The 27,771-nt window shown below is 42.6% G+C and overlaps 2 protein-coding genes across 3 annotated transcripts in view; both read right to left on the minus strand.

Annotated features, from left to right (window-relative positions):
- On the minus strand, positions 1-27,750 carry slc9a1a (solute carrier family 9 member A1a). Of its 2 annotated transcripts, XM_035163012.2 has the most exons (13): positions 26,589-27,750; positions 16,885-17,354; positions 15,445-15,695; positions 13,551-13,768; positions 12,327-12,529; positions 9,723-9,812; positions 7,473-7,543; positions 6,903-7,079; positions 6,186-6,315; positions 5,715-5,816; positions 4,999-5,080; positions 4,654-4,710; positions 1-4,185 (listed from the first exon to the last, which is right to left on the minus strand). In XM_035163012.2, exons 1-13 carry the CDS (start codon positions 26,878-26,880, stop codon positions 3,893-3,895), a joined length of 2,436 nt encoding a protein of 811 aa, XP_035018903.1. In that variant the 5' UTR covers positions 26,881-27,750; the 3' UTR covers positions 1-3,892. The 2 variants fall into 2 exon arrangements, with proteins under 2 accessions (XP_035018903.1, XP_035018904.1); XM_035163013.2 differs by lacking the exon at positions 4,654-4,710.
- LOC118113339 (B-cell receptor CD22) overlaps positions 1-27,771 on the minus strand; it is a 1,629,935-nt gene that overhangs the window by 1,054,672 nt on the left and 547,492 nt on the right. The window lies entirely within an intron of this gene.

Raw genomic sequence — 27,771 nt, forward strand, 5'->3', positions numbered from 1 at the left:
TGCTATAAAGTAAAACTTTTATTCTGTATATAGTTTCTGACGTAGTTTCACCTCTGGTTGTTAGTTTTCACTGGTCGATACAGGAATGGAATGCTGAAAGCTGAAGATTAATCAGAAAGAAAGTGCACACGTATCGTTCAGATCATCATAATACATTTCTAATACATGTTTTTATCTCTAATTATACTACATATATATATATATTTCCCAGTCATGTGTACATTTAGTAAAAAATAATCTTTCATTATTGCAAAATTGAAATTGTCAAACTGCACAAAGAAACTGTCACATAATTTCAATTAAAACATGAAGACAAACAGATCGTGAGGGAAATAAAGGGAAATATAATCCGAGTCATCGCGAGGCCTTCACAAAAAACCTCAAATCCCAGTTTCTCCTTCCGTCAGGACTAAAAACACAAACCCCATTTCTTTGATAAGGCCCGGCATGAAAGTACATTCCTTTTTCCCTGTGATGTGCACGTTACATTAAAGCCACTTATTGCTCGCTCTAACATCAGCATTTTCGAGATAAAGGTTCTGCTTCGTTAAAGTGCTCAGTGTCGTGTGAACGGTGGAACACAACAGGAGAGACTGATGAGGTGAACGAGGGAGGAGAACAGTCTTTGGGTGGAGGAGAGATGACACGAGACAGGGTCACTATGGTGATGAGGTGTGTGTGATTACAGCGTTTTATAATTGACTCAATGTTCACCCACATTCTCACCTTGCACTGGTCCAATCTAACTGCATTTAAAAGGAACATACCAGCGTCTTTGCATATTTTCTTCCATGTAGTAAAATGCACCAAATCAGTGCAACACTATTTGTACAATAGTGTTTTGCTACCTTTGAAACAGCAACGCTAGCTTATGTATATTTCACCGTTGCATGGCACTGCTGTTGTTAGTTATTTATTACACGACAAAAAATGTACCTGACATCTCTATAACCTGATGTTCATGAAGTTTAAAGACATCAGTTATTTCTAGAAAAGGAAATTCATTTGCCTGATATTGCGGAAAAAACATAAAAGTAAATGAGAAACATGCAAAAACACCAGTGTGTCCTTCAGCTTCAGAGTCAGAAAGCAGCTTGTGTGGCTGATTGTAATCGAGGCTTTTACTTGACTTTCCCCCAGTGGAACAATCTGTCTTTGATTTGATCATAACGCTTGTGAAACTGTACCGTTTAGTGTCTAATGGTAAATTCAGCTCGTTTCCTCTGATATGAAGCCAGAGCCTGAACTCCACAGTTTGAACTTTGGGTGAGAAAAGCTTCTGGAGTGTCGTTACAGGTTAAACATGAAAAACAATGCAGCTTTAAAAAAAACCTCTGTAATCCACATGGAGTGTTGCACTGCAGCCGTAAAGCACATGACGATAAAGAGAGAGAGAGACTCAGATTTGCCTGTGAAGACAAACCAAAGGTCTCTGCGTGATAAAAGCAGTTGAACGAGTAAAGCACATGAAGTGTTTTAAAGCAAAAAGATGCAAAAAAACACAAAGCGTCACAGAGCTGGTGACGCAACAGTCCAACACATTCAATGAGGACAGCAGGCAAAGACTTGAAACAATTCATCGCTGAAGAAAGAAAATAAATATCCAGAGTGGAAACTTTTCAAATTGATAAAACATTCGTTTGAAAAACAAGCGAAGACAACAAGTGATTAAAAGATAACGATGTTTGTGCGTCGAGCAGAAACAAAAAGACAAAATGATGTGAATGACATTCTGATATAATGAAATTCTTCTTTAAGGTGTTTGGCTTCAAACTGAGGTTTTGTGAAGCAAACGTTTCCCTGTAGAGGAGAAATGTTTGCCCCCAAAAAGATTCATTTGGTTTGAGAAAGAAAAGCATGAAAATAGAGATTTAATTTCTTTGTCTCATTTTAAAGGATTATTTGAATTCAAATAAGAGGTTTTTGGTTTCTCGTGTATCCATTTTGATATGAAAGACTTCATATTCCCTCTATGTATTATTACATTACAGGCTGTAAACTTCCTGAAACCCCCCTGAAAGGTCTTCGCAGAATTAGAGATCAAGAAACTGCCTTCGACTGGAGGTTTTAATGTTTGAACACGTGGGGAGACGTTATAGGAAAACGCCTCTCCGGGATTCTGCAGCTGGACTTTTACACAAACCATTTTAGAACCGTATAAATGTAACGTCGCACATAAATGTCACTGTCCTCGAATAAGAGGCGGATCTGAGGAAGAGGAGGAGAAGAAGGCGCCACCTGTCATTTAGTCATTCCCGAGCTTTTTTAACAACCGCCTCTGTGTTTGACCTCGTCTGTTGACATTTTCAGCACGCGGACATTTACGAAAAGAATTTCAATTTGGTCGTGACAGGGAGACGAGACGCTTCAAGGTTGGACCCTCGCATCTCTCTGCTGCAATTATCCTTTTTAGAAATAGGGGAGCAGGAAACGTGTCGGTGGCAAGAAAGGGACTAAACGCCCTCGACTGCGGAGCAGGTACACGGACAAAATAACCCATTACTCTCGTGGTCCTCTGCCGTGATGTGAGAGGATCAGGAAGGATCCATTCGTCACCAACACCTTTAAAACAGCCGGAAAAGAAGAACTCATCCAGTAACGGTATCAACAGAACTGAATATTGTGTTTTCGTGACTGCAAATAACTTTTCATTCTTGCTCGAATGTGCAAAAATTCAGTTTTTTCTATGATTGTTTGTCTTAATGCCCGTGTTTGATTTCAGCTTTAGTTTGTTGTGTTTTGCATGTTAACAAGATTATAAGACTTCAGTTTTAAAGTGTATTCATAGATATATGATATTAGAATTAATTTACATAATTTATACATCCATACTGCATAGAGTTAAATATTAATTTATTTTGCTGTCACGTGCCCCCCGTGGATTCCTGTACAAACAATCCTTCACTTCATTCTGAAATATGCTCGAGAGTAACGTAGGCCATCGACTGAAGAATGCTAGAAGGCGAGTAAAAGATAATGAGCATTAGATCTGATGTATTAAAAACTCCAGTGAGTGTGAGGTGATGAGCGTTAGATGTTACATCTGAGGAATCTACTCTAACAACTGACCGATGGAGGTAAAACATTAAAACATCCCAAACAGAAATGTGACGTGAGGACATGTGATTTAACTCAAGTGTGATGACTGACATCTAAAACATCTGCGCTGCGTCGCTGCCTGTCGCACACTCAGCTTCACTCCGACACACGAAGGTCAAAACTACTTTATACAAGAGCGAGGGAGTTTTCAAGTCCACGTTAGTTCCCTCCACGAGGCCGCAGCACGAGGCCGCAGGACTTTAAAGAACCGTGGCTCTTTTTGCACAGTGGCTAAATACATCCAGCTTTAACCTACATGTCAACAAACATTCGTCAGTGCCCCTGAAATTAAAATGCACCAAGTGAAAAGATCTGACATTAAAATAAGGCAAAAGTATTTTTTTGACTCACTACATGTTTGGATTTTCAGCTATTTTCAAGAGACAGACAGAAAGAACTCAAGTTGTATTTGTGAAAAAGAGAAAACTGGACTGAAGTAGTTTGATTTGATTTGACAACTATGAAATCATGAAGTGAGAAATAAACCAGTCTGACACTAAGGTGAGAAGGACATTGTCTGACCAACAGTCCAGACCTTTGGTAATGCATAGTTCTTTCCTGAATGTCTCACACTATCCATCATTAACTCTCAGCGACTGCTGCTCAAAGCCTAAAAAAATAAAGAGCAATGACAATAACAAACTAATGGCTCTTTTTTCTTCAGGTAATCTTTGTACAGCTTCAGCAGTTTTGGCTTCTTTGGTTTCTGAACCAAAGAGATCATCTAGAGCAGTGAAGCAGCCCTCTCTCCTCTAACCACGCAGCCGGATCCCACCACAGCCGCTCCGCCGCTTTAAGGCAGGAAGGGTTCGTCCTCCTCCTCGTCCGCGCTGGGACCCGGGTCGCTGAGACACCTCGTCAGCTTCTGCGGGTCTCTGGGCGCGTCCGCCTCGCCCGTCTTGTTAGGTCCGCTCTGCCTGTGGGGAGGCTTCATCATCAGGCCCTGCTCCTCCTCCTCCTCCTCCCGCTTGGCCCGTCTGAACTCATCCATTACGTTGACAGAGTCTGGAGACTGAGGGGAGGCCAGGTCTACCTGGATGGTCGGCATGCTGTCCGACTCTGGCTTCATGCTGTAGGCCTGTGGGTCTATAGGCGGGACAGGGACACGATATCAGGGAATTAATAAACTCATTCAGTCCTTCTCTAATATCATCGGTCATTCCATCAATGTGCAGTTAAGGGAGAGGGACATGAAAACAATAAACAGGGTCAAGAAAGCTCCGCTGCACAGTGGACGACAGCAGGCTTTTAAAGACCTTTCCACAAATGTAACAATACAACAAAAACAACACACAGTAAGGTCACAATCCTTTATGAGGCAACACATGCTGGAATAATTCTGAAGTTCCCCACATGTAACATGCTGTTAACAGCAGGACTCTCTATTCCTCCTAATGAATCAGCTGAATGTGGCCTTGTCAATCATTGCTTATTATCATTAGTGATGAATAATTAATGAATGTTAACAGGGAGGCTACCTGGAGCATGCATGTTAGGATTGCTGCTGGGTTATCACAGCTCTAAATGGATCATTCTCTACGCTCCGCTACCTACCTGCACCGAGTCTGTTCCCTTTCTGCTGCTGAGCAGGAGTGAAATCAGTGTCTCTCCCTAAAAATGAAACCACACACTCATTTACATGGCGGCCGGTGAGAGCAAACACATTTCCATCACTGGGGAAATATCCGTCGCCGCATATGTGGAGAACAGCAGCTGCCTTCCAACAGCGTTTAGTGAATTCTGCTTTGTGAGCCTCGCAAAAAAAGTTATGACTGATCCCCGTGGGCCCCATCAGCGACACCGTGAATTCCTCCCGTCGTGTCACCTGGTGCCTGACAGTAAAATGCTGCTGGGTATTGAGTGTTTGTGTTTGGCTGTGGCTGAGACAGATGTGTTTACCTGAGGCCAGTCGGGCCCGACACATTGTCGGCGAGTCTGGAGGAGCAGCCGGCACCGTCAGGTAGTTATTCATCTCCTCTATCTGGGAAAACACAAGGACACTGTTTGTTTACGGAACGACTCTCCTGCTCCGTAATGAAACTTCCTTAATTGTTTTCTATCAATATAAACAGAAGTCGGGATGAGAGAAAAATTACATTTTCTGCCTCATTCCCTTGTTTTGGAATCACAGCAGCCGACCTTAAGCAGTTCAGCAGTTCTCCATTAATCAACATCTTAGAGAAACTTCGTTAGAATTATGCTGCTTTCTTGGTCTCTGCAGAAATTCTCTCGAGGCGGCGGCGGCTTGGAGCACATTCGATTTAAACAAAACAAGAGTCTATTTTCATTATGTAATTACAGGCTGATGAAATGGAAATTTGTGGTTGGGCCACTCGACCGAGGAAATAAAGCAGCTCCCGTTTGTGTCGGGAAAATGAATTTAGGAGACTGGTGTTGGACTCCAATTAGAGATTAAATCATAGTTTTGGCTGAATGGTTTAGCTGCTGGAGGCTCGTTACGAAAGGAGAAGAGCTGCTCTTTATCTGTGGGGGATTTCTTTTCGTCGTCTGAGCTTCTCAGGTGTTTCCACAGGCTGCTTACAGGAACATCACGTCTAACTACTTTACAGTATAACACAAAAACAGCTATAAATAAAACTGCAGAACAGTCGTACCTTCTTCTCCAGCTCAATCATCTTGTGCTTCTTGATGAGTAAGTCACTAAAACCATCTTCAAAGGGATCAGCCACCAGAGTGTGTCTGTTGTAGGAGCGCAGCTGAGAAAGGAAAGACACCAAACAATTTAATGGGTAAATAATAAAAGTTAAAATATATGAAACATGCAGAAGAAATGATAAAACCTTGTGATCCTCGCAAGAGAACAAAACTTAAAACAGTGTCTATCAATATGAACAAAGTGCTTTTCTGTTATGTATGAATGAGTTGATGTATGAGTAGAGCTACTGATCTAATTCAAACTAAAACACAGTCAATACACTATTCAGTAATAATACAGGGGCCATTTATCAGTACAAATCAATGCTGTGATAAAAACATAAAAAATAAAAACTTGTGATCGCTCTAAACGACAGGTAATACAAGATGATACATCTTCAGCTGATAAGAGAACCCCCCCAGCGTGTTACCCTCTGTCGTGTCCTCTGAAGGTTGCTCCTCAGGATCTTCCTGATCTCCTCCTCTCTGCCCTTAGGCAGCGCTGGCATGGCTCTGTCCACAGACTTGGGAGGAGGAGCAGGCTTCTTGGGCTGAATGTTCCTGAGAAATACACGAGGAAATGAATCAGAGTTTTAATCTCGCAGGTCAGTGGAAATGACGATCAAAACTTTGACAGTTTGGAATCTGTGAGGTGAATAGTCCTTTTTCACTGGTTTCATTTATCTGACAGGTCTGATCTTGTCTGTCTTTAGTCTGAGTGCAGAGTGTAAAGATGCTGAGAGCACAAATGTCTGTGCACAGTTGCTCTGGGATTTTTTTCGCGGACGTTTTCAGCCGGAAAAGCGAAACTGGAGGAAAAAGAGGAGCCATACACATAGAAGACGCCGAGGAAAGAGTCAAAGACAACGAGATTCAAGAGCTTTTGTCACAAAACCCATGAGATATCAAAAACAACATTCCTTTACACCTGTGGATGAAAACCTTCCCTAGAAAGAGAACTTAACTTAACTTTAAAGAAAGGAAACTGAGGCACAATGAGAGAAAACGTCCCTATAAAGCTCCAGGAAGCTGCACATCTCATTGGATCATGCTGTGAGCCCTTTTACATTGTGGTGTATAAAAACATGGATTATAGCCACTTCGGTTCCCTGATGTGATCACTCTGCACAAAGCAAGTCAACACTCACTGCATGGAGACGGTGGAGGGAACAGCAGCAGGCATCTTGACTCCCCCGCCGCTCTCCACCAGCTCAATGGCCTGTTTCATCTCCATCTTGTGATAGAAGGCGATGAGCTGTGGCTCCTTGGAGCGCTCGCCGGCAATCAGGAACTTCTTCACATACTTCTTATTGAAGCGGTTCAGTCTGAGCAGAGGAGCAGAGGAGCAGCACATGAAAACACAGACCAGGGTTTATACAGAGAGCAGAGAGTGGGGGGGGAGGTTGAGCAGAGAAAGCAATAACTTCACATTCATATTTGACTTTATGTGTATTCTCTACAGGGCAAGAATGATTAGCTGATCGTGACAGAATATGATATGAGCCGATTACTGAGTTAAATACAGACATTTCATTGTCAAAGTTTCATTGAGTCAAAGATTTTCTTGCATTTCTAGATGTTATTAAAGACATAACTTTGACCTTGGGTTGTTTATAACGAGCATTTGTCAGCATGTTTGACATGTTTGAGCGATCAAGCAGTAATAAAAACAAAGCAGCTCCGATGATCCCTAATGGGTTTTAATGCAAAGTTCGTACTTGTCCTTCCAGTGGTGGTGTCCATAGTGTCCACAGATGTCCTCAATTCCAGTCAGGAGGTGGTCGAGGAACTGGGGATGAAAAAGAAAAGAGAAAATGATCAGACTCTGAAACTGGTCCCTGAGGAGTATTTTCCTTTATTTTAAAACTTAGCAAAGTACGAGAACAGTCGTGTCTCTGAGCGCAAACTTAGATCTGAGAAACACGACGTTCCAGCTGCTGCAGGAGAAAGTCATTAAGAAAAGGAATAACTCACAATGTTTTCTAATGTCATTATGCACAGTTTACAACTTTGAGGCCAAAGTAGTTATTTGAATATATAAACTTCATCTTATATCTTCATTTAAACTTGACGATATTAATGTTATTAGCAGTGATTAGAGACTCTGGTTCTACACACACTCTCTTTCAGCACCTATTACCATCCCTCAAAGTCACGTCCCCCTCCCTGGACAGACTGACAACATCATTATCATGGACAACAGGCAACAAGTTTTCAAATGGACAGAGAAGCAGCAGCAGGTGCCTGATGGGACGGTGTTTAGTAACAGTGGCGTCACGCCTTGCTCAGAGAACCACAGAAACTGTAGCGCTGCATGTGTTGCTCTCGCTGCTGCCGGGGCCGCAGGTCGCCCTGGTGCCCTGGTGCTCTGACTAAGCCTGACAGCCTGACAGGCAGCGTTGCTATGGGAACAAGTCATTAAGTGGAGCCGCGGATTTTACTTGTGCTTAGTCAGAAGTGACTGATTAATATAAAGAGTCTCCAGCTCTGCAGGGGTCAGGGGGGGAAACAGCCTCAATTTAAACAGCAGCAACTGTCTGAAGCTTCTCTGTGTGATGAGAAAAATAATGAATACACATCTGTATTATGTATATTTAGATACATTCTGTACTAGACATAGTACAAATCTCCCTCTCCATCTATCTATCTATCTATCCATCCATCCATCCATCCATCCATCCATCCATCCATCCATCCATCTATCTATCTATCTATCTAACCTTCTAATTAAGCTTCTAATAAAATGTTTGATAGAGGATCGTTTTGTACATTATGCAGTAAAGACATTTTATTAAACTCTGCTTTTTGAATGAATTACTTCTTATCATCGGGTTATGTTTTCCTTTTTTGCAGTAATGTTGTGATAGACTAAACAAGATTGTCCCACAATGCAGTGCAAATAGCCTTTATCTCCTGAGCTGATGATCATTCTGAGTAATAGCACTGTATTTATGTTGTTTTTCTATTCCCCCATAATACAAACAGAGCAAGCTTATCTTTAAAAAGCTCAGCAAATGGAGTATGTGTTGTATGTCGCTTCACTGCATGGTTGTCTAAATAAATAAATGAAGTCATCACAAACTACGTGACAGACGACGGGGAAGCACAACATCTGGATTCATCACAACATCTGTGGCCCAGTAGGACTCTGCACTCCAGCAGCTCTGTTGACTCTGACCACTGGTGTTTTACAGTGGAGGAGAAACTTCTCTTCCAGCCTCGAGCACTGGTGACTCACCACCAAGCCCCTGAGACGCTGTGACTGTGTGTTTGTGTATACTGTGACTGTGTGTGTGTGTGTCCATGTGTCTGCCTATCTGAGCTGTGTTAATAGCTTTGAAACTCTAAGGGATTATGAAGCAGGGTGGTCGATCATGAATTTGCTTGACGAGAAAATACTGAGGATAAAGGAGGCGCAGCATGTTGAGGTTGTATTTAAATAAGTGTTAAAAAGGTTTATATTTATAGAATCAAGCAACTAAATTGTTCTAAATCATTTCATGATTTCATGTGATTAATGTCACGTATTTTAGAATGATGTGTATTTTATATTCCCAGTTATTTGCGTTTTAAACCTGAGCTTTGCTAAAAGCTCTATTTAAATTAAATGTATTATTATTATTGTTATGAGGTGAAGTACCACCACACAGCCAGTAGGTGGTAGCAGCAGTCAAAGTTCTGGCTTCGGAGCAAAACTACAAAAAGCATCAATATCAAAACGTTAACTTCTCAAAGCAGATACTGATACAAACGGTTATATCCTTGATATTTGTATTTCTGAAGTTTCTGAGTAAATAGAGATTAATCATTAACAAAAGGCAGGTCACTGAAAGATTTATGCAGAAGACGCAACGTTTCAAACTATTCTGACATTTGATTGTTACCCTCACACACAAACATTCATACGTCTAAACCATCAGGAAATCATCGGCTTGAGACGATGACGGCCGACGATGTGTTGATTTTACCTGGGTGTGGATTTCCTCATTAATCGTGCGCTTGGCCTCCTGTTTCTTCTTCACTGCCAGCAGCTCCACCAGTGGTTTGATGGTCATGCCCTGCAAGAGTGAGAGGAACAAACCATTACTCACTGTAAACACCTCCTGACCTCAGCGAAAAGCAGAAATAGCCTCTCGTCAACCAGTCGACGCAAGAGTGGAGTAGACGAAAATCACATGGATGTGCATCAGGGCTTTGAAATATGATGTGATGTTTTTCTTGTGATGTTTTTGTGTCAGAGTGATGAAATCAGCCGTCTCCATATCACTGATCAGGTCACATTTGGATCACAACGCAGAAAAGGACGTCAAGTATGAGACTTGATGTGTCACAAGTCGATAGCTGCCGCATTTTTCAAGTTTTGCAACAGCTGATTGACAAAAGCCTGCAGATTTTCACACAGTGTTTCACAAAAACTGTCGTCTCTGATGCAAATCTCTCGTCACTTCAGAGGATGACAACTTCTGAAGGGTTGATCCTTTTGTAGATTAAAATCCAAGTGAGATAAACAAAGTGAAATACTTCTAGTAGCAACTCATATAAAAGAATAGCATTATTGTGTGTCCCCTTGTTCCATGAACATGCATCTGTGAAGTACTAGGAACAAAGAGATGTTTAAGATTAAGATTAAGATATTTACAGAAATCCTGAACTGCTAAAACTATGAAGTTGTGTGTATGTGCGACACATTATCAGTGAGAGTAGAGTTATCATTCTAATAAGTAACCTAGTGCTGTGATAATATTCTGAAGAAGATTGTGATCGTAAACACAACACAAAGAGGGTTTGTTCCTCTGTACTTGAGTTGTAATTTTAAGCCGGAACTGTGTTTTGTTCAACCTGTCAAACCTGTGGTCAAAGTGAAAACAAAGTGAGATCAAATTCCCCTTTTCCTCCTTTCATTCTGACACAAACATTTTTTTGATGATTGAAGAAGCTAAAAAGTGTCTTCATCTCGAAACCATTGTATCTTTACTAGAAAGGTCTCCATGTTTTATCCAATCTTCTATTTATGGACATTTATCAATAGGATTATGTAAAATGCACGGCCCCTGGAATATAGAAATCAAACAGTGTGTGCTCATGCCTGTCTGCACCTAAAGGCCCGAGCATATCCTATTGCTTTTAAAGAGATTAAGCTGGGCATCTGGTTAACTGTAATATCTTAAAGTGAGTAAGCCAGCAGGCAAAGAACTTGCACTTTTATCACCTCGTGTTTATTCCAAATAAAGCACCCAAACAGGGATATTAAATGGCTACTTGTATTCCTTCAACCCTAAACAAGTAGAAATGTAATATATGATGGTTATTGCTAATGTTTTGGTGGCACTTTAAGGCAACTGGTTCAACTTAACAAATGTCAGGTTGAGGGAACGGGGGAAATGAATCGTTCAGAATCCTTTCCTTGAATTCTTTGCAGGGAAAATCTGAAGTTTAGAAGAGTTTGGATGAATTTTATGTAATTTGTCTTTGCTTGTGATGATGTTTGTTTCACATTAACACAAAAATAATAACACAATCTCTCTTATAGGGGGGGGGGGGACATTTGACCAAATTGACAAACATTACTCACGTGGCAATTTTTTAAAATAAAAATCTTAAAATAGTTAAAGTAACCAATGAGATGTTGGCAGATATTAAACTATTAAGTCCAGAAATCACCAATCCGAAGTTCTACTGTTATTATTCCTGCATCCCACTCTCATCCCAGTCTGACCTACACAGAGTTATACTCTAAAGGTGAAGTGGGTGTCTACCTCTGCCTCAGCATCAGGCTGACAGTGCTGAGTTGAGTGCCATGAATAAAACATTGTTTCTAATCCAGCCTCAGCGGGGGTGGGGGGGCACGTCTTCAGGGTTTTTTTTTTAGCTGCTGCCATTCTGGGTCCAATTCACTCCATGAATATTTCTGCAGTATATTCAGAGAGCCTTGTTTATCTGCCAGGGCCGAGCAGATGCAGTGCACAGTGCTTCTGTACACAACCACTCCCTGTGTGGCTCTGACTTGCCTTAACGTTCAGGTTTTTCTATGTTATTTTAAGGTACAAGGAGAAAATTAACCTGGAAAATCATCATCACAGTAAACACGTGTCTTAAGGACGAGACTTTTCTGTAATACAGAGTTCTTCCTATAAATATATGAGCACTGATTTAGTCTTTAATCCTCAGCTTGTCCACTAGGAATAAGATTCATTGTTCTGAGCTACACTGGTTTTGTTAGTGGACCAGTCAGAGTTAATTCAGACAATAATGTCGTAAAGATTGAAAACTACATGTACAAGCAAAGGCTCTTTTGCAAACCAGGGATGACGGATGCAAATTATTGGGCGAGCGACAGAAAATTTGAATAAAATCCACATTGTTTTTGGAAGATTGCCGAGGACAAACAATGTGTAATGTTTAATTCAATGCAGGCGACGAGTAGAAGCTCATTGAGAAGTTTAAATAGGTCTAAATATAACACAAACTAAAGTCGTGCATTGATTGTGGTCACATTCAAATCCCACGACAAGGCAAAAAACGCAGGAAGCCAGGCTGAAAAAACCAGGACGACCTGTAACTGGTAGTCGCACCTGTACGAAGACTGTGAAGAAGATAACGGTGATGATGGCCGTGAGGAACATCTTTCTCATGGGGAAGAGATTGCTGTCCAGCAGGAAGCCGAGGGAGAAGGCGATGGCACCTCGCAGGCCACCGTAGGCTATAATGAACTGGTCCTTGGTGGTAAGCTTGACAATGCGGAACTTGTTGATGATGAAGGTCAAGCCAACCACACCTAGGAAGCAAGAAACATAATGAGAAACTGAGGTTGGGTTTGTGTGCACATGTTATAGATGCAGGTAAAGCCGCATTCTTTCCAATGGTAAATAATGAGGTACATGAAAGTTTTATACTTTCTGTGCCTCAGTGTATTTTCCCTTATCTCCCACACAGCCATTGCTGTCATTTATTTTCACTGGGCTCCATTAGAGTGAAAAACCAACTCGCTTCATTCCCTTAAAAAACATTTGGCTCCATGGTTTCATTTTAACGAGCTAAGTTCATCTTTATGAAAAGCGTATCACAGTGATACAAATGTAAACTAACTGCTGTCTGGACAGTAAAAAAACTAAAGTATTAAAAACTGTGCGACACTGAATTATAATTAGCAGTTATACGGGTGATTTTTCTAGTAAATAATCCAAATTAAATGGTCATTTACCTGACAGGGCAATTTAATCTGTTTTCCATTACTGAGAGAACTATTCAGTCTCACAGCAGAAGTTTGTTAGATCGTTTGCTGAAACCCTCATCAGCTGCTGAAGGACGTTAAATAAATTCACGATTGAAAACACCTCGACATCATTTCACTTCAGCCTCTCTCTCCTAAACAAAACCAGTAACTGTCACATGACAAATCATCAGCAGAAGGACATGGAAATCCTCGAGGGGGGGCGGGGTTTCCTCACACACCTGCTGTGTGCAACGAAACATTGATTCTGCCACAGCTCCCAGTTCCCTTTTTTTAAAACAAGGTCTTCTTACAAATATTAAACCTTGTTGTGTAAACTGCAACTCAACATACACACTGTAACTTGTACTTTAATCTCCTGAGCACTTTAACTTGTGTGTTTTTTGATTAGCATGTAAACCCTATGGATGAATATGAATCTGTCTATCAGATCTACTATGAATTAATCAAGACAACCAAGACATCGCAAGTGTACAACACTTCCTCCGCTGTTGGTTAACACCTAGTTCCCCTTTATGTCACTTCACACCCAGACACGCAGCCATGACAGAGCAGGAGAGCTGACCTATGACCCGCGCCACCAGACACAGGATGACGGTGACGGTGACGAAGGTCCAGTTCCAGTAGTGGGGTCCGTCCACCGTGGCCACGCCCAGAAAGATGAAGATGAGCGTCTCGCTGACGCTGCTCCACATTTTCAGGAAGTACTTGATGGTGGTGTGGGACTTGTGGGATATATTGGCCTCCACGTAGGGCCGCATCACTGCTCCACACGCGATCAACCTGGAAGGAGGCAAAGGGGCAAATGTGGGCTCAGTTGAAAGATATTGAATGAGATATTTTACTAGTTGGCATCTTTCCAAATCTGTTGTTCTCGTTCCAAAAGCTAAGATGTGTTACCCAAACTGAAAACAAGTTGAATATGATTAAAACAAAGTAAAATGTGATTATTTCAGAGGTTTTTGAAGAGAAAAGCCAACTCTGCTGAAGCGCTGGTTTGACTTGAGTCATCTGCACCAGTAATGTCAACATGAGGAGTTCTCTGGTTTCACTGTCTGATAATAGGAACATGTGACGGCGACAAAGATGTCTCCATCCCCGTCTGGTGACCACTTCTCTGTTCCGCTCTTGTCATGCAGCGGAGAAAACAAACGTGATCCCAGTTACATAAACCACAACAGCTGCTCAGCATTCACACCATTCTTCGTCCACGTGAATATTGGTTTGGCCTTAAGGGCTTTAGAGGGACGATAAAAGGAATTCGCACCGACAAGCTGACTTCTAACACGCGATACGGAAATCCACCCTGACAAATCCAGTTTTTTGATGTGAGGGGCAATACAACAGCCACAGGCACTGGGGAAGAGATTGCCCTTGAAAGTACAGATCCACTGGCCCTGACACACGAGGGGAGACTCAGTATATTATCACCTCCTCTCTCCAACATCAATAACTCCTAGCTACGTTAAACAGAGGAGAGATTGATGTGTGCCGGAGGAGCTGGTGAGAAATGGGCCCTCAGAGAACGTTGAGATGCCAGTAAATTTAGGTTCGGTTTAGATGACACTGGACGAGATTAATTCATTAGACCCCTGGTTACCCGGAGTGCAATCCACCAGGATGTACAGCTGACTCACTGTCATAAACACGTAGCTGGAATGGATTTTCCATGCAATGGCAAGGTTATATATAGACCATGACATTTAATACCAGATGGAAGAAACAAATATTAACCAGAACTTCCACCTTGCAGCTGCAGGATGCTTCTGCAAACCAAAGTATCAGTTTAGATTCATGTCTTTCTAGATTCATATTATTTCTGTAGTGCAGAACGCTGTGACGGGGCAGTGAAGTTGACCTTTGACCTCCTACTGGGTGTCTTATTGTCAGTCTTAGTGATCCCATTTGCTTAAGAGACATGTATTGACGGCATATGCATCATAAGTAAAAGAAAGTACCAGCAGGAAAATCAATGAGTTGCAGGTTAAAACCAGAGGGATCCACATGTCACATAAAGATTGAAAAATAATAAAAATGAATGTGCAAATTATCAGCATGCTAACAAAAAAGATAAGCAAATCTTTCTTACTCACTTTGAAAGATATTTTTTTACAGCACAACTGATATAGATTTTTGGGGACTGATGCTGATACAGTAGATACTGATATATCGGCTAATTTATACATTTAAAACAAATCATAAGTGATTCCTTTGATTCGTTGTTATCAAACCCTTATGATAAAGAAATATAATTGAGGCTTGATAGTTTACACTTAACCTATATAATGTATTATGTATCATAATTCCGGCTCTAATTTCGACTCATTTTGTTGAAAATTTGTAAAAACAGAAAACAACTTTTTGCACATCATAAGAAAACTACTGGGGCAAAATGCATTCTTCTGTGTGTCCCTCTTTCTCTTTCTCTCCCTTATCTTTTCCTCAGCCCATACACTTACGCCATGATGCCGGAGAGGTGGAACATCTCCGCCGACAGGTAGGCCATGTAGCTGTACACAAAGACAAAAAGTGGCTCGATGACACGCGTGTGGGAGGTGAAGCGCGAGGTCAGGGCAGCCAGGAAGCCGTAGATGGCTCCCACTAGAACGCCACCCAACGCAACCACCAGGAAGGAGATCATTCCAAGTATGCAATCGATCACCGTCACTGTCCCAGCGGCTGTGTACTCCTCGAAAAGGTGGTACAGCACCTAGGAGAGGGAGGGGTGGAAAAAAGGGGGGGGGGGAGCGAATGAAGGATTAAAACGTGACATGGATGAGTGTCAATAACAACAGAACTATTCACTATGTGACTCTATTGATTCTCTGATTATATTCAAAAGAGGAAGATGGAATAAAGACGTCACGATGGGCATTTTTAAAAATAGATTTGATCCCTGGTGTTGTTACACAGCAGATCAGATCTGATCATTACAAAGTCAAGTGAAATGAAGCCTTGATTTGTGCATGACTCAGTGTTGCTGGGACATTATTTTTCCAACATTTGTTTTGTAGGAAAAACTATTTGCTGTGTAAATCTAAAACCTTTTTAGTCAGCAAAGTTTACCTTTGCCAAATGGATAAAAAGAAGCTTTAAGTCCCGTACCAAACATTTGCTAAGTAGTTCACTATAACGCCAGGCCATGCAGATCGCCTGCCAAGTGCTCCTCAGCTGATGAATGAGCTCTGGCTCTCGCTACAGTCAATGACACAGTCCAGCTTTGTGTAAATGTGCACTGAGGCTAAACTCGTAGTTGAACACGTGACCTGGAAACAATGGCCCTTGAGAAATGACTTCTGAACATATCTGGCACAGTGCAGGCACGATTTGTGCCAGTCAGAAAACACAAGTCCTTAAAATAAACATTGGTGACTCAGGCAGGTACGATGTGAGTGACTTTATATTGTTACAGTATTGGAACAGGCCAGATAACAGCTGGTGTGCCACGAGAGCTGAGAATTACTAGGAGGTGACAGACTATTCAGGAGATCACATTCTATCTGTTTGCAGCTTAAATCTTACTTTAAGGTTAAAGTGACTAAATAGCGTGATCTGATGACACCACCCACTGACAGAGCTTTTAGCTTTGTCACAGACTGCTGAGCTAAGCAGCAAAGTTTGAATTTCTCTCAGCAAGGAGGCTTCGGGGTGATAAGGTTCAGGAACGACTTGATAAATGATGCTCTTACGCTTTCTCTGGACATCAGAGTTACAACTGTACCTAATTATGGCTGCAGCTCTGACACAGGAGCTTCTGAGAGGTACAAGCAGAACTGTAGTGTGGTATCATCTGTATTCCTGACAGTCCTCACTGGAGTACAGACAAATCAATAAATGCATTCCCTCATAACAAATGGAAGCAGCGCCAACCACACAGGTTTTTTTATCTGGTCCCTCACCACAGTGACAGCATCGTTCAGCAGGGACTCGCCAAACACCAGGATGTGCAGCAGTTCGTTGATGTGGATCTCCTCAAACACAGCGAGCACAGCGACGGGATCCACGGCTGAGATGATGGAGCCGAACAGCAGGCAAGGCAGCAGCTCTATTGAGAGGAGGTTCGAATGCTCGGGCTGGATCTGACACACAGCGTACAGGAGGCCCCCGATGAAGAAGGCATTCCACAGGGTCCCCACGACGGCGAACATCAGGATCGTGCCCAGGTTCTCCATGAAAGGGCGGATGGGCAGGAAGTAGCCGGCGTCCAGGATGATGGGCGGAAGCAGGCAGAGGAAGAACAAACTTGAGTCCAGCACTGGTGGGACGTCCTCTCCAGCCACTTTGATGAGCCCCCCCACCAGCAGGCCCACCACAATCAACAGGCAGCTTTCTGGCACAATGCTGGACAGACGAGGAATCAGGTGGAACCCTGGGAGAATGGAGGGAATCGAGAGATAAGATACAATTAAATGGGGGGGGGGAGACAATAAACAAGAATGTTTACAGAAAAAATCACATCTAAATAAAGTCAAGGCTGCGATTGAACTACATTTGCCCGGCGCCTACATTCAGGAGTGGTAAGAAAATCTTTCAGCTTTCATTTATGCTTCCCGTTTACATAATAATCAAATTTTTGAGGAGTTCCACTTAATTGTAATAACCATTTGCAATTATTCACCATCGCCTGAGGCTGCGCGTCCTCGAATTTACACAGCACAAGCAGCTCTGCAGTGAGACTGTCCATGTTAATGACTTTCCAATGAAAAAGACGTCTCCCTTACAACAAATACCGTCGCCTTGTGTATCATAAATAAATTAGAGGGTTACCTACAGGGGAATGTCATTTTGCAGCTGGCACTGAACCTGGCGATGACATGATGCATCAACACTGGCATGCAAACACAACACAGAAATATGAACCAGGTACGGTTACATGCTCACATGCAGGCAAAACAATCTCACAGGGGTAGATTATATGAAACTGTATATCATGGTGAAATATAATCTGGAACCACTGCAAACTAGAGTGGTACCCAGTAGAGCGCACAGCTCCACCAAGGCCCAGCAGTTCCCTTTAGTTCTGCACCGAATGAGCCACGTTCGTTTGGACATAGTTCCCAAACTATTGGGGAAACATATAAATTTTTGCTTCCCTACTGAATCTAGAGGATCTCAGCTACACATTAGTGGGAGTTGCAGGTTTCAAGGTTCCCAGTTCATTTACATTTGTTAACATACATACTTCAAGTCATGGTAAATAGGTTTATTTCATGGTGTAATTTACTCCTTTGAGTTTAAAAATACCCAGAAAACTAAAGAGCTGTAACAGACAACTGAGTTAAACCGCATTATAGTACATCTGTGCTGTGTGATTCAATTTTCCTTTTGTGAAAATTGGTTTTATAAAACTGGTATCAACAAGTATTGTTCAGGCACCAGTATTGAAGGTATTGGTACAGCTAACAAATAAGTTTTATTCATTCCCAGGACGATGTTTTGTATTCTGTGTGTGTTTATGGACACAGAGGGAGTGACATGGTAACTGAGCCACAACAACAAGCCGTTTTATAAATCCGCCCGAAGCTACCGCCATTACATTGAAATATGTCGTCCGCCCAGCCCTGCAATTTTAGATTGAAATGGAAATATTCATCCAGAATCTAAACGCTGCCGTAAGAATATAGATACAAGCATCAACAGAAGAACATTTTACTCTGTCAATCAACACCACGGCTACCATGCCCTTCAGAACAAGAATGGACAGAGCTGTAGCGGAAGCTGCATGTGGCACAACAGCCACAGGGTGTACAAAGAGGGGAGGGGCAGGCAGGTGAACAGCTCAGGCCTCCTGCAGTCAGTTTGCTTACATTTGCACAATCAGAAGTGGAACAGCTCATTAATATTCCCTCATTAGCACATAGCACAGTTTATTATGTAAGGGACAAGATGGAGTAAACAAGAATTAGAAATAAATAGAGCTGGAATCATATTGAACACAATGTAACAGGCTTTGTCTTCACAGTCAAACTTAAGCAGCTTGATATTCTCTTCGGGGACATCTAAGGTGGGAGGGGGGTTTACACTTGGGCAATTGACGACAACACTGTTAGTGTTTGAGCACAGTGCGCGTCTGTGAAGTATACAGCTGCATGCAGCTGTAGGTCTGCTGCTCGGAGCAAAGATAGTGAGGAAGCCTTTGTCCTAAATGGTCGATTGAGGCCTAATATCAAGACAACTAGATGTCAGAGCCTGAACCCTTTTCTCTTTTCAGTGAACTTTTTTATAAAAAGGTTCACCACTCAACTCTACAGAGGCTTGGCAGCCAGCTGGGTTAACAAAAGAGATTCTGTGATATCTGAATTTAACAGAAACTAGGCTTATCTGGCAAGCTGGGTGTAAATTCCACAGCTAGACCTTAGATTATCCAAAGCACAATGTCTCTTGGGAAGAAAGCCTACAGCCGTTTACTGGAGGCTTCCAAATTAAATCTAAATTAGCACATTAATGCTCACAACATCTCTGCCCCCTACAGACACTGTTACATAATTAAAAAGCTGTGTCTGAGACACCAGCACCAAAGAGATCTCTGTTCAGTGTGGGGGGGCACCAGATGACACACGTGGGCCTGCACATTTCAAGGACGCTAATTGGTCCCCGCATGAAAAGAATAGAAGAGATTACAGTGATAGGCTTGAATTAAAAAGTGATGGTGGAGTGTAATATTAAACTTCTATGAGTTAGGGTTAGAGTTTCACAGTGTGTTACTTCCCTGCTTTACTACAAACCTATGTATAGAAAAAGAATGAAAGATACCACTATTAACAATTTGAAATTAGCAGCACTTTAACATAGAAAGGTATTCACAATTGTCATTAAAGGTGGATGAGCTTGTTCAGCCTATTGCAACCTAAAAAGGAAGCAGGAAGAAGTGCAGACAACAAGGTGTTGAGAGAGAGAGAGAGAGAGAGAGAGAGAGAGAGAGAGAGAGAGAGAGAGAGAGAGAGAGAGAGAGAGAGAGAGAGAGGAAATGCTACAGGAAGCAGGAAGAAGTGCAGACAACAAGGTGTTGAGAGAGAGAGAGAGAAATGCTACTCAAGGAAAAAGTACACATCCTTTATAAGAGCTACTACTCAAAAAAGAAAATTGTACAATTATCTAATAAATTACTTGGTGTATTTCATCATATCAAATCAATTCTAATAGCCTAAAGCATGTGTGTGGAAGAAATTGCTCATTCAACTTTATTGAAATACATTTTTTCAGGAATGCCTACAGGGAGTTCTTCAAGCAGCAGACAGGGTTTCACAAATTCATACGACCAACACTTAGACCTGGTGGTGATCAAGTTACACAAACTTCATCTGCTGTTACTCACTGATCTTAAGTGGCTACAGGGCAGTTTGCCTAAAAGGGAGAGCTCCTGGTCACATGCGCATCATTAACAAATCTGAAAGGGTTTCCCAAACTTTAGAGCTTTAGTTAAAGAAACAAGTATAACTCTGTCCTCCTGAGGATGGCTTGGGAAATCAAGAGAGTTATTATTAGAAGACGCGGAGTCCTGCTATCCCTAATGTAAAGGGTACTTCCCTGTTCGAAGTAATGAACCTGAGCCAAGGTACTTTTGGCTGACAGCTTTCTGTCCTTGAATCTTTATCTATGAATAGGCAACAACTAACTGGCACTTAAAGCTCAAACAGGCAATGAAGCAATGGCAGCCATGTGAAGACTGTGATAGGCCATTTTATTTTTAAAATACCAAAATGGAAACACATTAGCTCAAGTTCTGTTGGTATTTTCCTGTCATGAGTTACATGGCAAAGCTCGGGAACAATTCAATAGTATTACATCTTTTCATATCACTAGCGCAGTGCCCATTCTAAACATGCCAGTTTGCCCGGCCTGTGGTAATGCTGAATGGAGCTTTCTTTCTCAAACTGTAAGAGTGACATGGAATAATTGAGCCGCGGCGAGTAAACACTGATGTCAGGACTCGGTCCACACAACCCTGAAGCCACCGCTGCCGCACAAAGAGCTGTTCACCTACCTATTCAGAATTTGGTGAAGCTCGTGAGTTACTTAGCCCTCATGGGAGGGAAACACCTCAGGAAACATTTCTAAACTGTTCTTATGACCAAGTCATTCCTTAAAAAGATGGGCAGTGTTGCCCTCGATAAAAGGGCAAACAGGTCATGGCTGGATGGACTCATGGCAGTATTACTGCGGATGCCTCTAGCAGTGGTACACTCAACACTGGACCCAAGAATGACGCCCTTAATGGCCCATTATCATTCATGGGTGACCAGGAGGAACAAGTATAGACAAAAAGACATTTCTGCATCAATACTGACCCTTTGAAATATAAAAACTCTCATTCTGCAGTAAGGACAAAAAGGCTCAGCGAAGAGAGCCTGAAGGGTCAAAACATAAGTGGTGACAGTTCACACATTCTTAAGTCTGTCCAGCATGACGCCAATTATGGCTTTCAGTGCTCATCTAGTGTAGAGCCGCACTGCAGGATATAAGATGGGGGGGGTGGAAGGAGGGCTAGTGGAGTTCAAAGAATCACTCGTGGCACACATCTCAAGTGTTGTCAAGACATTTGCAAGAAGGTGATAAGTGGTAAATGCACTCATACAGTATGTTAAAAATGCTTTAACTATAAGATCAAGTGGTGAATCCTGGCTGCTTGTCAATAACGACAGGTGCTGTGTCCTTGCCTATATGAAGCAAGGTTACTGAAAACCAGTAAAGGGTAACGGCTCTTTCACTCTCGAGCATGTGTACCCAGCGTCAGCACAGCCTGGTACTTACTTATCATCTCAAAAGCCAGGAACTGTGTCCTGTTGCCAGGTGACTAATTGTACACCGCTGACAAACGAAATCTGCCGGCTCAAGCAAACACAACAGGAAAGAAAAAATATTTAAACAGGGTTTTTTTAGAAAGAAAGTGACTGGTGGTATATTCATTTGATTCTTTTCCTAGAGACCACGGTGTTTAACCAGCAGACCAGCTTTCCTACACCTTAATGTTCCCAGGAGAATCAAGAAACGTGTGTTTCAGAGCTATGTCCACCTTGTTCCTGGCAACAGAGCTTTGAAAAAGATAAGCTTTTGTGAGTCAGTGTTTGATGTTTGATGCAGACCATTGTGCTCCTCAAGTTGCTGGGTTTAAATTATTAATAACGCTGCCAGTATATGGTATTTCAGTATGACCCACCATGCAATAACAGCACAAATACACTGCTGGCTTACAAAGGAGATTGCTCACAAGGGTGTGTTTCCAAGTTATGGTGACGGTTGAGATGTCGACACACCGACACCTTATCACCTTATGATAATTCACAAAGCCATCTAGTCAGTGATAGTATCCAATGTCTGTTACAAGCAGGACTTTACACACAGCTTCTCGTGATCGGAGTGTTGTAAATGGAGAGAAAACGTTGCTTAAGAAAGTAAACAAAAGGAGAATTCAACAAAGGAACGAACATGATAGACTCATCTACCTTTGAGAAGAGATGGCCTTTTGTTTCACAAAGAGGACAACACTAGATAGTAAATTATATGATGAGAGTCAAAGATAATGACCTACATAAGAGTTCATTCTTTGAATCAAACAGAAGAGCAGTCACAATCACTGTGTGTTAGGCTAATCATTGAAATGTCCTTATCTTATGGCACATACAATTATGATATTGACCCAGTGATGCATGGACAGAAGAGACAACCTTCAAACTAATTCATATTCAGTACTGCTTTCATGGCTATTGATGTGGATTCACTAGCTACAGACTAGATATTGAAAGTTCTTGCTAAACGCTAGGCAAAGATTTCTAAGATTAAGAGCATATGCACAGTTTTCTTTGACAGAACCCTTCACTGCTAAGTCATAACCTAAATACTAAACTGGAGATAAGCGGCGTATCGCTTGACACATTAACCAAAGCTTTGCCTAAGGTGTGGTTACTAATGCTGTACCTGGACTCTTCCCAACACAGTTATTACAGATAAGGAAAGTTGTAAGGACCATATTGCTTTACAGATTTGCCAGATCCTGTTACTTTGGACTACACAACACATGCCTTATTAAATTTATTCATAGAGTTGTATATCTTGTTAAAGCAAGGTCGGGCACAGTCTTACACTGCAAATTCATAATACATCAGCCCCTTCTGAGACACTGCTTTCATTTTTTAATTCATGAAAAAAGTTAAATCAGACTTTTAACAAAAGGGACACTTACTTACTGTTTAAGAGTTATACAGGTGATTTGAAGGTTAACCCAGTAATACTGATAATGTCTCCCTCCTTACTTATCGCCCATTGTTGACTCTAGATAAGCATTCTTTTAAAAAGGTATGGGCCGGTCTCTTAGGGAACAATTGCTAAATAGAGGATTGAAGGAAAGGCAGCATTCTAGAAAGTGTGTTAATCAGGACATTGTGGTGCTTGTAAAATCAAAAGTTTTCACTGTATCCGGGTAAAACCAGGTGACGAGGTTTAATACAGTCGGCAGATTACTCCACAGCTGCTATAGTGAAACGTCTAAGTTAATTTATAAAAATCAAATATATAAAACTGTAAAACTTCAGCAGTCCTGAGAGCAAAGCTAAATCTATTTGTTCAATCAATGCAAGCTCAGCAAAACGTGGCCATATCAAATATTTTCATTCACAACCTCTACCACAGTCTGTGGTTTATGACATATGACTTATCAGCCAGAAAATCAGTGACGGCATTGTTGTATTGTTTTATCAATGGTTATACTCATCTGATGCAGCACTCAAAAATGTTTTCACATTTAGTATTTTTGTTGATTAATATCATAGCTAAACACCGAGTGTTCTTAGAGTGTATTTAGCTGATGTTCACACCCTTTATTCAACCCTACACAAAAGAATCAAAGTCCCACATCAACAAAATACAGTTACTCAGGATCATGTGTGTGTGTGTGTGTAGATTTTATGGCAGTAATACACACCTTCTCTTCAAATTGTTTAGGTGGTTATTAATTATAAATGGAAGGTGAAACTAACTGGACTTGTTAGACATGTTACAAGGAAGGAGGTGAACACTGGAAACAAGAGGCTTGTCAGCCAACAACGGTAATTAACCAAAGGCGCGTCCCACTGCCCAATAACATATAACTAGAGTATTATGAGATGTCTTATCGAAAGATCAGTGAGAAAGTCGGTGCCTGGTGGATGTTTGATAAGAATACTTGACTCTATTGCAGTAAAGACATCAATGTTAATAACTGCCGGTGAAGTTTGGTTCGTGCTTTGATTTGTTAGATATTACTTTCACATGAGAATCGGGAACAAGGTAATTTAGATAATAGCCTGGTGTCACGTCTTCTAGCTGATAATAACTATATAACAGATCCTTTCAACTGCATCCTTCTACTAAACAGAGGTCAATGAGGTCAATGAGGACCATGCGGTAGGTTTGTAGTGGTAACTGTAGCCTTTGAAACATGGGTTAATATAGAATAGTTATTTCTGTGCTATAATAGTCTGCAGCCTAATTACATGAGCCAAAATACAGGATGTCTCATACATATAAGGACTTAACCAATTACTTTAACAAGTAAGGTTAGGAAAAGTCTATATCAGCGATTAAGATTGCTAGTTTGAAATCTTTTATTTTACATGATAAACAAAGCAGAAAACCATTTATATTTAAATTCTATGTAAAGATTTTGTTTATTTTCCTAACTCCAGTTCTACATGTTATATTGTTTTTGTGTTTTTTAAATATATAGCTATTTATGAAAGAGTTTATGGTTCCACGTCAAAATATCAAGCCTCAATTACATTTCTTAGTCATAAGGGGTTTAAATAACACCATCTTACATGGTCATGTTTTTAATATGGGAGAGGCGGTGGTCCAGTGGACTAGTGGCAGAAGACATCAGACTGGAAGGTCGCTGGTTCGAGGCCATGGACTGACAAAATCATACCTGGATATGGACAACACCTGGATCTGTTCAAGTCCAAAAGGACTCTCCCTACCCCACTGTTTAAGTGCCCCTGAGCAAGGCACCTTACTCCACCAACATCCGTTCACTCGGATGGGTCAAAAGCAGAGGACAAATTTCCCCCATTTGCATGTAGCATGTGTGTGGGACCAATAAAGGAATCTTGAATCTTGATCTTGATCTTGAATATACCAATATCAATATATCTGCCAGTGTATCTTGCCAATATCGATACTGGCATATTTTAAGTAAAAATACACACCCTGGCTTTTGATTCATATGAAAAGCTTTTGCACTGGATATGATAAATTCAAGAGAAGTACGTGTGTGAGTTAGGAGAGAAACGCACCATGCACACAGGCAGGGTTGCTTAAGAGGTAAATGGTCTGTGGATGTGCTTTTGGGCCTGTGCGATATTGGGTTCATGAGGATGAATAAGACACAAGGCCAACAGCGCAGCAGTCACATCAAATTACCTACAGCCCATTTTCAGCGGTTGTGAGATAATCACAGGCTTAAGGTCACCGCTGTCGACGGCTGCTGTCAGCTCGCACACACTCAATCCGGGCTCGTATCTTTTCTGCCTCCCTTCTGCTCCACACACTTTCATAATTCCTCCAACTATCTCGCTGACATCTCTCATGTTCACTCCACGTCCTTGAGCTGTGTCCTCACATTGATCCACCCGAGCCAGGTGGTCCCTCTCTTGAGACACTGGGATTCTGGCCCAGACAGTGAGGCAGTGTCCTCCCTGGCTACACACTGGTGCTCAATCAGGCAGGCCCCTGGTATCTCAGGCAACTGACATGCTGCTGGCTCTCAGGAAAAAGGCGATAGAAGAGGACAATGCAGTGCTATGTGGGAATACAGGGAACTACTGGCGATAGAAGGAAAGACCGGACAAAGGGGACATGAGGAAGAGTGAAGAGGAGTGGAGAGGGGAGGAGCAACAGACTGTGAGGAAACAAGAGACAAATTATAATGTGGCAGAGAGTTGGGGGAACAAGCCAAAAGTGGTTCGACTCTCATTTCCCTGTCGCTTTCGAGACATTCCTCATGACAGTGTCGCAGAGGCTTTGGCACAAAACAGCAAGACAGGAGCTTTTTGTCTGTGCTGAACACTTGAGCCAGAGAGTTGCTCTACAACATCCACACTGATGCATCGAGCTGCTTAGTCATCACTGTGCTGAGGAGCGAGCGGAGCCCCGAACACAAGAAGCTGACAGATCTGATGAGTAATCTGTGTGACAATAAAGATTTGCGCTGACTTATTGACCGGAGTGAGATGTTCAGGTCAAACCGAAGTCAGCATGTATACCGGTTGCTTGGTGTGCAGAATGGAGGGAGGGGTTAGGGTGGCCTGGAGGTCAGGGACTATCTTGACACTGTGAAGTGATCAGATTCAATGTGAGCCCATCAATAAGAGGCATTACATGTCGCATGCTATCTCTGCTGGGGTTATCGATTATTTCATCACTGTGCATTACAGTTGACACATCTTCTCTTCAACACGTGGCTTTGATTCAAAGCCCAGTCTGATACAAATGAAGGCACCTGGGGAACTGGCTGCAAGTAACCATTGCAGGTAAGTACCTGCAATGGTTTCACCTGTAGCCAAGGGCCACATCACCTGGAAGGCTAGCATTTCCTGACATGCAGGCTTAACCACATCCACATGCTACTCACCTAATTTCATTAAAGAAGCCAGGAGCACCCATAATGAGATTTCAAATGGAATATGGATGTGGTGGTAGTCGAGGCTGAGCACAGGGAAAGCCTTCTTGGTGAAGTTGAGTCCCACGTCCGAAGCTTTGTGGCTGCCTTCATGTTCCGGGGGGGTGACATCCGGAGAGCTGGCGGCTCCGAGGGGGAGCACGGATCCCTCCAGGAGCACCAGCACCACCAGCAGGAGCAGCCCCCGCTCCGGTAGCCTCCTCCCGGTCCCGGCCGGGCTGAGAGAACCTGTCCCCGAGGGCATGTTGTCGAGGAAATAATACTAAAATTTAGTTTTAAAGTCCGCTTGGGAAACCTGAACAGGTTCAAGGAAGTTGAGTCACTCACAACTTCGTAATGTTTGGTTCGTTAAATTAAGTCCTAAACTCGCCAAAATGACTTCAGCGGTGGGTTCGGCTAGCGTACACCGAACCGGGAGCCCGTTCTCCGCGGGGACGTTAGCTAGCTTGGATCCGGCGCTGGTTCCCCCGTCGCCAGGTGAACACTCGCACCGACACAGGCCGGAGGAAGAAGGCAGGGAGCGGCTGGAGCTGACTTTTACAATACCGCTGTAAAAGTACAAGCTTTTCCTTCTCGGTTCATTGGGTTGTCACACCGCCGCGTTTCCCCAAGTTTGTCCCCGGCTTCCACTGTCAGTGGCTCTCGGTGTCCGTGGACGATGTCCCCGTTGATGCTGGAGGTAACAGAGGACACAGGGGCATCCGCTCCGCGCCTCGCCGAGGAGGGGTCCGCTCCGACTGCCCGAGAAAGTCGTCCGTGAGGCGGCGGTGCTCCGATGCTGACCTTGAGGAGAAGCCGCACGGCTGCCACATCGTATTCCCGCCGTGTGTCCTGCGTGTTTCAACTTTTCTCTTTTTTTGTGTTGTTTTTATCTGTCAGTGTCCGTGTGGATGCGGCGTTTCCCCCTCGGCAAGTCCCCGGGAGGACAGGAGCTCGGTCGGCGGCCCAGCAGCGCAGAGAGAGACGCGGTGAAGGGGGTTGAGGAGCGGAGGAGACTCTGGATGTGTAGATGATCCCCCAGCTCCGGGAGGCTCGTCCCGGGTTGTGAAGCCTGAGCGAGGGGGGGCAGCGAGTCTGTTTAGCTCGGTACAACCTTCAAAACACACACCCAGGGAGGAGGAGGAGGATGGGAGGA

Source organism: Hippoglossus stenolepis, chromosome 8 (genome assembly GCF_022539355.2).
Source record: "Hippoglossus stenolepis isolate QCI-W04-F060 chromosome 8, HSTE1.2, whole genome shotgun sequence".
Taxonomy (NCBI): Eukaryota; Metazoa; Chordata; class Actinopteri; order Pleuronectiformes; family Pleuronectidae; genus Hippoglossus; species Hippoglossus stenolepis.